At 42.5% G+C, this 15,885-nt stretch overlaps 1 gene segment (V, D, J or C); it reads left to right on the plus strand.

Annotated features, from left to right (window-relative positions):
• LOC115457309 overlaps positions 1–14,255 on the plus strand; it is a 57,259-nt gene extending 43,004 nt beyond the window's left edge. The window contains 4 exon segments of the C gene segment in view: positions 7,163–7,429; positions 9,285–9,338; positions 12,417–12,524; positions 13,920–14,255. Of these exon segments, the coding sequence occupies positions 7,163–7,429; positions 9,285–9,338; positions 12,417–12,523 (428 nt within the window).
• The last annotated feature ends 1,630 nt before the right edge of the window (positions 14,256–15,885 follow it).

The following is a 15,885-nucleotide window of genomic DNA, read 5'->3' on the forward strand; positions in this document are numbered from 1 at the left end:
ATATCTGTAAGGCTCTGTAAGGCTGTGGGGATTTGGGGTCAGGTGCTTTGGCAAAGCTCATATTTGGAAGTGGCACAAGGTTAGCAGTTTGTCCAAGTAAGTGTTTTTTTCTCATCTATCTCTTTAACGGGTCAATAGCGTCATCATTAAATCATTTTTTAGACAGGGAGAGGCATTTGTTGTACAACATTTAGGATCCCTTTTACTAAGCCCTGGTAGACATTTTGATCAATTTATTCTGTAAAGGTGGAATATGTCTTTGAAATTATATTACATTCAAATTTGTAATGACCAAATGTGGTGGACATCAATTGACAACAGAAGGCCACTGGATCATTCGGTTCAGATAACAATTTAAACATGGGAAATAATTATTGAGCCTAAAGAAGAGATCAATTGATTGTAGAGTGCAGATTACAGAGTTGGACTGGGTCTGGTGCAGCAATCATTGCCTCTATGTGTAATTTGCTATAAGGTGTCTTGGTTTAAGACATTATAGAGCGACAAAATAATACCAAAGAATGAATTTTGCTGACCCCATTTTAATAGCTAAGATGCTCTTGGCCATGACCTTTCTTAGACAGTCACCAAGAGCGAATTAAGAATACTCAATTAACTCAAACATTCTCTAGTGGAATACGGTGTAAGATTCATTTGTTCCTCTCAATAAGGTTGGCCCATTGACCCGGTCTTGGAGGGGGAAGGTCTAGTCTTACAGTTCCATCCCACCGTACTATGGTATATTGGAGTCCCCTCTTATTCCCTTTGAAATCAGAAGCAGATGTCTCAGAAGTCACTGAGGGGCCCGTTTACAAAGCATCGGTAAGGCCAATGCGGGTTTACTGCATGCTAACTCAGGATGACTGCCTGCCCAACGTGGCCGCTGGCGGTAGCTCTGGCTTGAGCATGCGCCATTTCAGTCATGCTGGAAAAACCTTTTTTTATAGCACAGTACTAACCAGGTAGTAATTGGACATCGCCGCACACTGCCTGGTTACCGCTGGGTTTCTGCGAGAGCCTTTACTGCCACCTCAATGGGTGGTGGTAAGAGCTCCCCGCTGAATGACCACACAGTAAGATTGGGGGGGGATTTTTACCCACTGTGGCAAAGAGGGCCCTGGTATGTTGGAAAAACAGCCCACACTGCTACCTCAGGGCCTTTTTTCCTACAGCTTAGTAAAAGGATCCTTGTAAGATGGAATGAGGAGGAGAAGGACAGGAGAGATGATCAAAAGCTGAGAATGAGATAAAATCTACCCTTCAGGAATCAGATCCTTCGACACTGGTGCACTGAAACTCCTGTACCTTATTTAGGAAGGATGAGTAAGAGTACTGTATATGAGGAACAATGATTTCTCTATAGATAGGGAAATGGAAGGATGTGTAGGCGATGGTGGCTGTTCTGGGAGGTCATGGGAGTTGTTTATGTATGGGGGTGTCTTACAGTGTGAATGATGGTACCTGGAAGCTGATATTTGGAACTGGGACAAGATTGACACTACAACCCAGTAAGTAACCATGTAATCCAGTAGTGGATTCCCATACACCTTAGAGGGAACACTGCTCATGCTGGTTTAATTTTCCTGCTCAGAGGGTCAAAGTTTTGTTCCAGGGAGATGATATGTAAGTGTAGGTTTAAACTAATAGGAGAAATATATTGAATTATTACCAAACACATCTAAAACTAGTTTTAAGAGAGATTCCAAGCAAGTTAAGCTGTACGGAGATTTCTCTCTGCCATGCAGCTCAAAGGACTAAGGTGCAGGAGGCCACTATCGATGTTCCTTCTATGAGGCGTGTTGAATCAATACTGTGGTTTCAATTCTGAGAGGCAGCCAGATCCCCTGGGAGTTCTGAAGAACTTCCCTGCCTTTTACAATTCAAACATATATTACTGATGGTAGGAACACGGGTGGCAGACTCCAGAGCACCTTTGAGGGAACCTTTTGATTCAAGATTCAATTTTTCCATATCTGGATTTTGTTCTGTTTTTTTTTTAGTCAGGTGAATTTTGGTTGCATGTCCAATATTCTTTTCCATATGCCTGTACTCCTCGTGTAATTCCCATATAGTGGGGGGAGCAGCAAGGGAGCAAGAAGGTAAATTTCAGAGATCATCTTGCAGTAGGAAGGAAGAAAAGGCAAAGAATGGATCTGTTTTGATGTCCATCATTTATTCAGCATAGACTATATAAAGTCCAAGCCTATAACTCTTGAGGGTTATGTTTCCTTTTATTAAAGCAACCTAAGCTTGATCAAAAAATGGTGTTGCACTTAGGCTGTCAGCGTAGGGTCCAGAGATCAAGCTGAGCCAGTCCCAGTTCTGACCCACTGAAGCTCACATTATCTCGTACCCCTGACCAAGGATTAGTCTGAAAGCATTTTATGTAATGGAATCCACTACTGTGAGAATAGGAACAACTATGAATTTATCTTTGGGTCTGGTACCATATTGCAGATCCTCCCTGGTAAGTAAACACACAAAAATCAGCAGTAGTAATTCATTTATAACAGTTAATGTTCAATAACGATTATTTTGATGTATATTGACATTTTTAAAATCATAATCTGCTTTGATCGATTTATTCTGTAGAAGCGGATTATAAGTCCTTGAAAATTACATTAAATTTAAATTTGCAATGACTAAACATGGTGAGCATCAAACTCACAACAGAAAAGCCACCGAATCATTCTGTTCATATGACAATTTATAAAAGGAAAATAAGGAATGTGCCTAAAGGACAGATCAATCAGGGGGTCGCTAAATGCTAGAGATGCCCAGAGGAATATATTGGCATCTCTAATGTTTAGCGTATGCATATTTTTAGCGTGTGCTAAAAACGCTATCGCACCTTTGTAAAAGGACCCCTCAATTAATAAATATGCCCCGATACCTCAGGCTTGTTGCAGAGCGTGATTTACTTATTTATTTTACACCGGTTCCTTTGCTATACCTCTCTTCAACTTCACAACCAAATGGTTTACAGAAAAAGTTTAGTGTGCTGAAACAGAATTAACAAAGACAGTTCACAAAAATGACAGACTAAAAAGGTAGAGGAATAAATAGCACAACAATTATTATCCAAATGATAGCAGTACACACAAGGGTAATAAAACCTAACTTTCAGTTTCCCTGAATAAAAATGTTTATCTAATAAAACCCATTGTATAATTTCCATATATATTTAGTTTAAAAATTTTTTATTCATGCTACGTTATATACTTGTTGGAATAACCAAGTTTTCAAGCCAATCTTAAACTTCTGATAACAAGATTCAAGTTGAAGAGTTGTTGGAAGGGAGTTCCATAATGTTGGAGCAATACAGCCAAATGTTGTTTTATGGAATTGGACTAGGTCACATTGAGGTGTATTTTCAAAGCACTTAGACTTACAAAGTTTCATAGTAACCTATGGAACTTTGTAAGTCTAAGTGCTTTGAAAATGAGCCCAATTGCGTTGTAATTTGTTGTAAACCATCTTGGTTTACGGTACTATAGTGTGACAAAGTAACATCAAAGAATGAATTTTGCCCATCTCCCCTTTAATAGCTAAGATGACCTTGGCCATGACCTTTCTTAGACAATCACCAAGATTAGATTAAGACTATAGGATAGGAGGGTGAGTCAGTCCTAATTTAACGTTGCTCAATTAAGTACTTTCTCTAGTGGAACATAGTGGAAGATGCTCAGTGTGTTCAATAGGGTTTCATCATCAGCTTTGTGCAGAGTTGTCCCAGTGACCCAAGCCATGGAGGGTGAAGGTCTAGTCCTATAGTTCCACACCAGTGTATTGCGGTCCCTGCTTATTCCCTTTGAAGTCAGAAACAGAGGTCCCAGAAGGCACTGAAAGATGGAATGATGAGAAGGAGGATAAAGAGTTAGGACAGTTATCTAAAAGCCGAGAATGAACTAAAATCTACCCTTCAGGAATCGGACTCCTTGAGACTGGTGCATTGAACTCCTGTATCAGATTATTTTGGGAAAGGGATGTGGTGGTGAGACAAGGGGTGAGTTTACTTTCTTACAAACAGGGGTTCTGCATGATGAGGAACAGTGATTTCTCCTTAATGTCATGCCATGATAGGGAGATGAAAGGTTGTATAAGGGATAACGGCTGTTTCGGAGGTCGCAGGAGTTTTTTTTAATGTATGAGGGTGTCTTACTGTGTGAGTGATGGCAACTGGAAGCTGATTTTTGGAACTGGGACCAAACTGACAATAGAACCCAGTAAGTAACTATGTAATCCATTAGCAGATTCCCACAAACCCTAAAAGGAATGCAGGTTTAAATTTCTTGCTCAGTGGGTTTAGGTTTTGTTCCAGGAAAATGTATGTAAGTGAAATATAATGTAACAAGTATGTTTTTATACTGATAGAACTATCCTATATAATAATTCTCACCTCCAACGTTCTGACTTGCTGCCTGGGACCATGGCTCATTCCGAGTTGGTCTGCTAGGCTCTGTAGTTCAGGCTGGCATCACCGTAGCCATTATAATGTCAACTTCAGAGCCCGGGGGTGGGGGGGGAAACATGCCTCACAGCTGATCCATGTCCAGAGGAGGGTCGCTGGACATGGGTGACTGGTGGGGGGGCAGGGGAGAGAGGAGGGTTGCTGGACATGGGTGGCTGTATGGGAGCGAAGGAAAACCTTGCTAGTGCCCGTTTCATTTGTGTCAGAAATGGGCCTTTTTTACTCGTCTTCAATAATCACCAACTGGTGATTAAAAATAAAACTGGTTTTAAGAGAGATTCCAAGTTAATCTGTACAGGGATTTCTCCCAGCAGTTAGTCTCAATGTCTTACCAATCCACTGTTGGTGCTCCAGCCATAAGGGGTGGTGAACCAATATTACAGTTTCAATTGTGAGGAGAAGCCAGATCCTCAAGGAGTCCTGAAGAACTTGCCTGTCCCTTTCAATTGAAACCGTGATATTGCTGCACCACCCTGATGGTAGGTACATGGGTGGCAGATTCTTGAGAACCTTTGAGGAGACCTTTTGATTCACGATGCATATTTTCCATGTCTTGGATGGTTATTTTAATTCCACAGCATTTGGTGAATTTTAAGATTTTGTTCTGTTTTTCAGTCAGGTGAATTCCGGTGAATTTTAATTACATGTCTAACAATCTCTTCTGTATGCTTGAATTCCTCATGTAATTTCTCTATACTGTGGGAGCGGCAAGGGAGCAAGAACGTAAATTAAGTGGTCAAGTAGTGTTCATAATCTTGCAGTAGGAAGGAAGAATAAGCAAATAATGGGTTCTTTGTCCATCATTTACTCAGGTTGGATTATAAAGTCCAAGCCTATAACTCTTGAGGGTTATGTTTTCTTTTATTGAGTCAACCTAAGCTTGATTTAAAAATGGTGTTGCAAGTAGGCTGTCAAGATAGGGTGACCATAGAGCTTCAGGTTCAGAGACCAAGCAGAGCCAGTCCCGGTTCTGACCCACTGAAATTATTATCCCCCAGCATTCTTATCTAGTACCCTTGGCCATGGAGCACGGTTAATCCGTCCCTAGGGTACAATGGTGATAGGACCTATAGATTCAGGAGAAATGTTATCCTAATACATATGAAGAAGAGGCCGGTCTAGTCTGAAAAGCTCCCATACAACCATCACATGGATAATTTTCATGCTGAGCCACAGAACAAGCAAATCAACTTTTTTTTCCCCACACAAGAATGGCACGTTCAATATCTAACACTCTACATACTTCTGATTTAGGTTGGTGTCTCAAGTCCTTTAAAAAGCCCCAGGGGAACATACATGCAAGAAGGTTTTCCTGTCCATGAGAAATAATCATCCACATTCAACACTGGCCCTTTCAAACTGCTGGTGAGCTAGGGATCAGTTTGCTGTACCCTAGAGATTTAAATTTGTCAGTATTCTCCAATAGTAAATGAAAGATGGTGGGAGAATATTAACCCTGATGCATGCTTTCCCTCTTCAGCAGGGATCTTTCACCACATGGCATAAACTGGAACTAGGACCACACTGAGTTATGATCAAAGCCGCATTAGTTAGCTTTCTGTTGAGGTAGACTTGGTTGTGCCTGGGGTAGGGGAATGCATTTTTTTTCTTTAATTAATCTAGGGATCCTTTTACAAAGGTGTGCACCAGATTATAGAACTGCTTTATGTATTCTCCTGGACCTGATGGACTATAACTGTGGCAAAATAAATAAATTAAGGGGGTCCTTTTACTAAGCCATGGTAGGGACTATAGCGTCCAAAGAGAATCCACGTATGTGGAGAACTGAAAAGGTCCCACGGAGTAACTCACAGCGAGAAGAAAAGTGGGAACAAAGACCACGGGTTCCAGAGACTGGAGCCCACAACATAATGAACTAAAACGAGGTTTATTGAAAATCAAAAACGACATTCTGGAACCCGTGGGCTTTGTTCTCACTTTTCTTCACGCAGGGGACTAGAGCGCGCCAACCGCACAGGAAAAGGTACTGCCGTGGGATGCACTGAGGCGTCCCATAGTAACGTACCTATCAGTGCACACTAAGCCTGCACTAAAAAAGGTGTGTCTATGGTCGGAAAGTAGGCGTGCCCTCCGCTAATTGGGGGGGGGGGGGTACATTGCCAATCACTGCCTGATTAGCAGGGGATTAGCGCAGAAGTCCTTACCACCTAGTAAGTAGGTGGTGGTAAGGGCTTCTCGCAGTAATGGCCACACACTAGTTGAGAAATTAGAGCGTGGCCATTAGCAGAGAACAAGGCCACGCTAAAAGAGGCCTTAGCACACGGCAAAGCCATGTGCTAAAACTACTGAGGCCAATTTTTAGCGTGGCTTAGTAAAGGGGCCCCCAAATATTGATTTCTGTGCACCTTGATTATATTCTGGTAGTAATGCAAATTCCACCCAAGAAGCACCTGCGTTGCAGGGAGGCCCAGGGAAGATGGGGCCTGATTTATAAGTGTTCCAGTATCTTCTGAAGTAGACCAACTCCTGCTCTTGGGACTCTTCATGACATTGAATTGGGAAGGCCCTTCATTTGAATCTCTATCACTGTATTATATGCAATAATGATGGTATAAAAATGCAGAACATTGTTATTTTCGTTACAACTAGGGAAGTCAATGGTGTTGAATCTCATCTGGAAGGACAGACAACTTATTGCAGCTTTTTCTCTGCTGTTCATTGCTTCCACAGACATTCGTGATTCTGAACCTTCGGTCTACGTCCTTCAGCCCCCCATGAGCGCAGAGTCAAATGTGAGCCCTATCTGTCTGCTGACTGACTTCTCTCCGGCCAACGAGACCAGGGCAGTTGTCAACAATATAACACTGAATAATTCGGCTATGCTGGTGAAAACCGACAAGGAATGGAGTTACGGCATTGTGGCATGGAGTTCTACTGAGGAGTCTGAGTGTAAAGCAGAGTACGGAGGCAAAATGTACAGTTCGGGCATGCCTAAAGGTGAGAAAAATAGATCTGAAACTTATTCACTACAAAACAGTTTCTGAATTAAAAACAAAAATTCTCCCACTGCATTTTGGAAAGATTACACCTTGTTTTCTCAAAAAAATAAAGCACGAGTTTGAGCTGGATGCACTAAAGCATTTTACCTAGACACAACGGACTAGGGGCCAGATACACTAAACCTAATGAGCCAGCAACGTGGGTTTTAAACTGGTTCTAGCCAGTTTAGCGCACAAGTAGTAAACCGGGGACATGCACAAAAAAGCATTTTCCTGTCACGGTAGCAGCTAACGAAAATGGAATGCAAATGATCCAAAGGCTATTATAATGAGATGCACTACCATTTTCCGATCCCTTACCGTGGAAAACCTAATGGGAGGTCTACACCTCTCGCTGGGGCAAAGGAAAGAATCGGAAGAAAAAAAATGTCGTCAGGAACGTCCTTTCTGGACGTCCTTCACTCAAAAAAAAAAACCCCTCTAAAAAGACATCCTTTTTGGATGTCCTTCACCTGTAACAAAAAAAAAACCCCACCCCACTCCAAAAAAGACGTTCTTTTTGGACATCCTTCACTGCGTGATCCCGTTTAGCTCAGCTGAGAGAGACCTGGAGGTCTCTCAGCCAATCACAGCGCATTTAGCTGAGCTAAACGCGCTGTGATTGGCTGAGAGAGACCTAGGGGCGGAAGATGGATGGGTGTCGAAGACGTGGACGATGGACGTCCTCAACTGCGTTCTCCTGCTAGGATCACGGAAGGGAGGAACCTGAGCCGCATCGGAGCCTTCCTGCAGCAGGCCATGGAGGGGGTGAGCGGCGTGGCGTCTTCCTCTCCCGGGCGGCACAGGGAATCGCAGGGACTGCCACAGGCAAAGCGGAAAAGGCAGACGTCATCAGAGACGTCCTTTTTGGACGTATTTGGCATGCGCAGAGCAGCCAGCATAACGCTTGGCTGCTCTGCGCATGCTCGACCAGCCGACTGGCTTCCGAGGGAAGAGAATGCAAGTGAGCTACAATGAGCAGCTCATTTGCATTCCATTTCCCTTGATGCATGGCCATTACCTACCGATTCGCTATGAAATCGGTAAGAGAAGGACTCTTCCGAGGACCTTAGTGCATCTGGCCCTAGATTCTATACATCATTCCTAAACATTTGACACTTAAATGAAATTCGCTTAGGCGTGTTCTATAAAGTATGCTTTAATTTAGGCGTACTTTATAGAATAATCCTAAATTTCCATGTGGTTATAGAATACATTGAGCGCCGGTCCATCTGACTAAATTCAGTTGCAGTCAATTACACCAACTAAAATCTGGTGTCAATCCCAACGCCTAAATTAGGTGCGGATTGGGTGTATTCTATAACAACATGCCCCGCCCATTCCACGCCCATATCCACTCCCACTTTCCAACTGTGCAACTTAGATTTTACACGCACCATGTTACAGAATATCCAGGGGTCCTTTTACCAAGCTGTCGGAAAAAAGGCCCTGCGCTAAGAGAACTCTTACCGTCACTCTGTAAAAGGGCCCTTTAGCAAGTAGTGCGCGTAAATTCTAATTAATGCCAATTAGTGCTGATAACTGCTTGTTAACATCCAATTAGCAGTGCTGGTTAGCTTCTTAACTAATTACGTTATGTGCATTGTTATAAAATACGCTTCAATTTTTGCACGGAAATCTCAACGCGATATATTGAATCCTGGGGAAAATGGGTTAAAGCCTTGTGTAAACCTGCGCGTGAAGGACTTATATAAAAGATGAAGAAGCGAGAGACGAGGAAAGAGAAAGAGCTAAGTGTATTATTAATGGGCCAGTTATGACTAACAATATTCTGTTTTTATGTTTAATCTCAGATGGTGCTCAGGACACCTGCTCTTCCATGAGTATCAACGAATATTTTGAAACAGGTAAATACCGCCTCGGTCCAGTCATTTTTATACTGTAATAGGTTACATAACCTAACTACTTTCCAGATATGTGCGTAAGTTAAAAGCATTTTCTAAAGGGAATTTACGCACATATAGTTCTACCTCCTGAAATTCAGGCACAACTTGATTGATCTAGTTTACTCAGTTATATGCATATTTTGAGATAAACCCTGCCCCTGAGAACCCCTCCTCTCAAATCAGAGAAACTTATACCTCTATAGGGTGTATGCTCATAAGGTTGAATGATATTGCATTTTATCTTGCAATTTTTATATATATATATATATATATTTGTGCTCCGTGTTCTACTGCCTTCAGCTGAAAAAGCAAGTTATAAGACTTTGTATTAAATTATGGGGCTCATTTTCAAAGCACTTAGACTTACTACCCTGTTTCCCTGAAAGTAAGACATCCCCCGAAAATAAGACCTAGTAGAGGTTTTCCTGAATTGGTAGATATAAGGCCTCCCCCGAAAGTAAGACCTAGCAAATTTTTGTTTGAAAGCAGGGCCGCCCCCGGGCCGCCCCCTCCCCACCCTTGGTCGCCTGGCCCCCCCTCCAACCACCCTCCGTCGCTCCCGGAACTAACCTTAAACGCCTCCTTTCACCTTCGCAGCAAGCAGCAGCAGGGCAGACCTCTCCTTCCTTCCTTCCGTGCCCTGCCCTTGCGGACGTTGCTGCGAAGGTGAAAGGAGGCATTTAAGGTTAGTTCCAGGAGCGATGGAGGGTGGGCGGGCCAACCCCGATCCAACCCCGATGTTTTCCCGAAAAATAAGACAGCCCCTGAAAATAAGACCTAGCGCATTTTTGGGGGCAAAAATTAATATGACAGTGTCTTATTTTCGGGGAAACACGGTAATAGGTTACTATGGAACTTTGTAACTCTAAGCGCTTTGAAAATACACCTCCATGTAACTTTGTAAGTCTAAGTAATTTGAAAATTCGCCTCTAAATTAAATTAAATGACGTTTAGAGATAGGAATCCCTGGCAGTTTTATAAATCCACCAATTTCTATGTGTAAGACGCTATTTTACAGCCAGAAATGTTGTATCTAATTACTTAAGAACATAAGAAGCCCCCTATTAGGTCAGACCAATGGTCCATGTATCCCAGTATCCTGCTTCCAACAGTGGTCAATCCAGGTAACAAGTACCTGGCAGAATCCCAATTAGTAGCAACATTCCAGAACCTCAAAGAGTAACAAGATTCCGGAACCCCAAAGAAAAACAAGATTCCGGAACCTCCAAAGAGTAACAACATTCCATGCTACCAATCCCAGAGACAAGCAGTGTCCTGCGTAAGGATGCACTAAAGCCACGTTTTACCGCAGTTCAGTAAAAGGGTTTCTATGTAATAACATGAATATCACTTAGACACCCTGCTGGCATTCTAAACATTTATGCCTGCAACACATATGTAAAATGTGCATGCCTAGATTATACAGTTGGCTTTCTCATGCCGAAGCTAAGTGTCGACCTGTTTCCAAATACTAATCTCCTGCTTCCTTCCTCATACTCGGTCTCCATAGAAAATTTCCCTCAATCTCCATACTTAAGATACACATTCTCTCCCTTTTATTTCAAAGGGGGAAAAGAGGTGTCAACAGTGAAAGCAAATCAAGGGATCAGAGTGCGATTTTAATTTTTGGAAAAGGAGGTTGCAAGCAATGCAGTGGCGTTCCTAGCGTTGACGACACCCGGGGCGGATCGCCGATGCGCCCCCCCCCCCGGCGAAATGACACCCCCCCGGGTGCACGGCGCTAGGGGGGTGCCGCGGCGCGCGCCTGTCGGCTGCAAGTTCGAATCGCTACGCTAAATTCTCTCGTTCGCTGCAGCTCCCTCCCTCTGCCCCGGAACAGGAAGTAACCTGTTCCGGGGCAGAGGGAGGGAGCTGCAGCGAACGAGAGAATTCAGCGTAGCAATTCAAAGTCGCAGCCGACAGGCGCGCGCCGCGGCACCCCCCAGCGGCGTGCACCTGGAGCAGACCGCCCCCAGCGGCGTGCACCCGGGGCAGACCGCCCCCACCTTGGTACGCCACTGAAGCAATGTAAACATTTTTAACAGCAAAATTGTGGAAGTCCCAGTGTCATTCAAGGCCATATTGTCTTTCTTCCCAGCAGTGGGATTTTTAAGCTAGTGTTTCATTGTACTGCAAAGACGAGACAGGGGAATGCTATGGTTCTAATACTTGCGATCCTCTTAGAATAATGTGATAATGCAGAATAGTGGAGGAGTGGCCTAGTGGTTAGGGTGGTGGACTGAGTTCGATTCCCACTTCAGGCACAGGCAGCTCCTTGTGACTCTGGGCAAGTCACTTAACCCTCCATTGCCCCATGTAAGCCGCATTGAGCCTGCCATGAGTGGGAAAGCGCAGGGTACAAATGTAACAAAAATAAAATAGATACTATTGGAGGTTCTACATGGAATGTTGCTACTATTGGAGATTCTACATGGAATGTTGCTACTACTGGAGATTCTACGTGGAATGTTGCTACTATTGGAGATTCTACATGGAATGTTGCTACTATTGGAGATTCTATATGGAATGTTGCTATTCCACTAGCAACATTCCATGTAGAAGGCTGCGCAGGCTTCTGTTTCTGTGAGTCTGACGTCCTGCACGTATGTGCAGGACGTCAGACTCACAGAAGCAGAAGCCTGCGCAGTCACATTGGTGATCTGCAAGGGCCGACTTCTACATGGAATGTTGCTAGTGGAATAGCAACATTCCATGTAGAATCTTAAATAGTAGCAACAGCGGAGGAGTGGCCTAGTGGTTAGGGTGGTGGACTTTGGTCCTGGGGAACTGAGTTCGATTCCCACTTCAGGCACAGGCAGCTCCTTGTGACTCTGGGCAAGTCACTTAACCCTCCATTGCCCCATGTAAGCCGCATTGAGCCTGCCATGAGTGGGAAAGTGCGGGGTACAAATGTAACAAAAAAAAATATATATATATATTTGCGATCCTCTTAGAATGATATGATAATGCAGACTATAACATTTTATAAATCAACGAATCAATCTACTAATATCAGCACCCTCTTCTTCCTAAACACAGATGAGAAACTCAACTTCCTTTCCGTTACAGTCTTGGGGCTGAGAATCATTTTCGCAAAGACCATTTTAATTAATGTGTTAATGACGATGCGGCTGTGCAGAAGCTAAGGTGAGAGAAATACTATTTAGAACGGCTCTGCCTGATGTTAAACAGGAAACCCACTGAGGGCAGTATTATATAATACGTCTTCTAGGTAGGAAGCTCCGCACAGAATACCAGTTTAGTGTGGAATCCACTCGGTAGATGAGAGGCTGGTGCAGGTGTAGCTTACACTTCCAAGGGAACCCCGCAGAACTGCTTCCGTCCCCGCGGGAATCCTGCGGGTTCCGCGGGATTCCCGCAAACCCCGTTCCCGTGCAGCTCTCTAGTGTGGACCTTACCAGTGTCTAACTTTGGGTGCCTTTCATAGAATTCTCCCCTTAGCATTGGGGTGGTCCGGGGCGGAGTCTGTGTGGGTCCCTGAATTTATCCAGGCACCAGTAATATTTAGCACCAGTGCCCGGATAAGTACCAGGGGAAGTAACATCGCATAAATATCAGGCTTAACTTCCCGGAGAGCTATTCGGGTAACGGCACAGAATAGTCCAAGTACACCGATACCTTCTGGGAGCCACTGAGCGCCCAAATATTCAGTGTTGGTATCTGGCTAGAGGACGGCACTGAATATCAGGGCACAATCAGCCTGCGGCAGTCAGCATTTATTAAAACACTGACCGCCGTGTGTCGAATATTACCTGGTAAATTTTGAAGAGCACTATAATGAACCAAGGCGGGAATTTATATATGGCATCTGTAAATACGCCTTAACCCCTCCCCTACACACACAGTGCGATTCTATAAGGGGTATGCGTCCTTTATAGAATCACATTTAGCACTTAACTGCGTCTAACTGTCAACGCCTGCACAGGCCTAGTTGTAGACGCCGACAGTTAGGTGCAATTCTACAGGTATAAAATTTGGGAATGCCCCTAGCTGTGCCCCCCAAAGTGTTACACGTATTAGGATTTAGGTGCAGATTGTCGTACATCTCAATGTGCACGTAAATCTTAATTCGGGTCAATTAGTGCTGATAATTGGTTGCTATCACCCAATTATCAGTGCTGCTTCGTTAGTTACTCAATTACATTTCGCATGTGTAACTCATGTGTAACCATAAACAGAATTTGGGGGTAAATGTACACTTATGAATTCACAGAGGATTCAACTGTTTGCACACTGAATTATGCAATCTTACGGTTTTTTTTGTAAATTCTGACGTGACAATAAAGGACAAATTTTTAAAAAAAATTTGCAAACAAAGCAAATAGTTCGGTCTGTCTTTCCCAGACTGCATTACTGCTAGGACAAAATTATTGTACTCCTGCAGTCTTCTGCTGGGAGATAGCATGGGGTGAAACCTTCGGGCAGCCAATCACAGTATAGGCATTCTGCTTACCATTTTACCACTAGAGGATAACCATCTGCCCCCGGCAGTCAGCTAACAAATCTTTTTCTTCTTTTCAGGACTGCACTGCAAAGGATTGCATCCAGCAAAGAACTGCTTTAGAATCTGCACGAATGTTCTGATTTTTTTATTATTTTATTTTCTTAAAACTAGTTATACTTCCATTAAATCATCTGTGCTCTCGTTATGTGTGTCCCTGTAAAATCAAAAGCTCCTTTAGTCTTCCCCTCCCTCCAAATTCTACCATTGTTCAAATATTTGTCATCTTTTGTTTGTCTGTACTGTAGTTGGTTTTGGCATTAAAAAAAACCCATAAGCAGCATGAAATGGGGTTTTTTTTCCCTTCACCATTTTCTGTTAAATCTGTGGCTTATCGACTGAATGTACCTCCTATGGGAGGGACCACCTTTAATCCTGATTTTGGATAACAGGCCCCTCCCCTCGGCCACATCTTGCTGAACTGTTCTATGCTACGTCCTTTTCTTCCTCTTTCATAAAACTCTATGGAAAATGTAAAATAAGTATATTTTATAAATAGCAGTGTACCTAGGCTCGATTTTCAATGAGAGGTTTTTAGGACAAATGTAAATAGTTTCATTGCGTTCTGTTTTGGTTGTTTTAAGACTGCTGTACTTTGAAGAATTTTATATCTAAGTGTGCCACTAGAACAACAGATTTGTATTATTAATAAAAAATTACTTTGTTTTGTTATATTCAAAGCTTTAATAAAGAAATTGAACAAAAAAATCCCCCCAGTGTTGTTTTTAATTCTCTCAACATCTTGACTGGGGACAGAGACAAGGAGTGATGGCCTTAACCTGAGTAGGGAAAACCTCTCACTGGAATGGTAACCAAGTGACGGAACAACCTTCCTAGGGAGAATATGCATCACTGTAGGTTTCTATCTGGTGAAGGCGGTTAGCTTAGCAGGGTTTAAAAAAAAGGTCTGGACGGCTTCCAAAAGGAAAATTCCATAGAACATTATTAAATTGTATTGAACTTTTTCTGGACCTTGCCAGGTATTTGTCACCTGGATTGACCACTGTTGGAAACAGGATGCTGGGCTTGATGGACCTTTGGTCTGTCCCAGTGGTGGCAATACTTATGCACTTATGCAAATTAGATAAACATATCTCTGGGATGATCTAGTACTGAATGATGGTACAGGGAAATGGGGAGAAGGCTTATCGATGTTCCTTCCAGGTTGACCTTTCTAGGATTCTTTTGATGCTGGTAACGGAAGGACGGGAGAAGATCCGCCAGAAAAGCGGAGAACTCAAACACCCCACGGTAAAGACAATGTTACAGAAAAAGTGGGAGAGCGACCAAGGATGCCAGAAACTGGAGGATGTTAAATGATAAACAATTTTATTGATAAATTTGAAGACTTGACACAACATCGTGTTTCGGCCATCAGGCCTGCATCAGGAGTCTATAAAAACATACATTTATATAAAGAAATGGAAACAACAAAATATAATACACGCAAAAAAAATATATATATATATAAAACAATAGATTTGTAAATTAAATAAATTTATGAATTATAAAATTTATATATATAGAGGTCTTTTCAAAAATGCACACAAATATACAAGCATAAAAACGTACTATATATGGGATAGTGATGTGATAGATGTGTTAAAAAAGCAAAAAAACATGCAAAAATGCACATAGAATTGAGCGAAGAATAGCAAATAAATATAAAGCAAACATATGCATTAATTAGAAAAACAAATAAATTAAAAAGTCTTGACATCTTAACATAAAAACTTAGATGCCATTATATATGCCGCATGAAAATAACATACATATTTAAAACTATTTAATATAAAATACATATGGTATGATGTCACTTAACGGAAGGACAACATTATCATGGTCTTCCAGACACAGTTCATATCTGCGCCTACATATGAGAAACAGGAAGGCTCTGTTTCTACATGTTAACTTCTGCTATGCTTTCAGTCACTCTTTCCAAACACTGGCAATAGAAGTTTCTGCCAGGTACTTGTGACCTGGCTT

The sequence above is a fragment of the Microcaecilia unicolor genome, chromosome 14 (assembly GCF_901765095.1).
Source record: "Microcaecilia unicolor chromosome 14, aMicUni1.1, whole genome shotgun sequence".
Classification (NCBI taxonomy): Eukaryota; Metazoa; Chordata; class Amphibia; order Gymnophiona; family Siphonopidae; genus Microcaecilia; species Microcaecilia unicolor.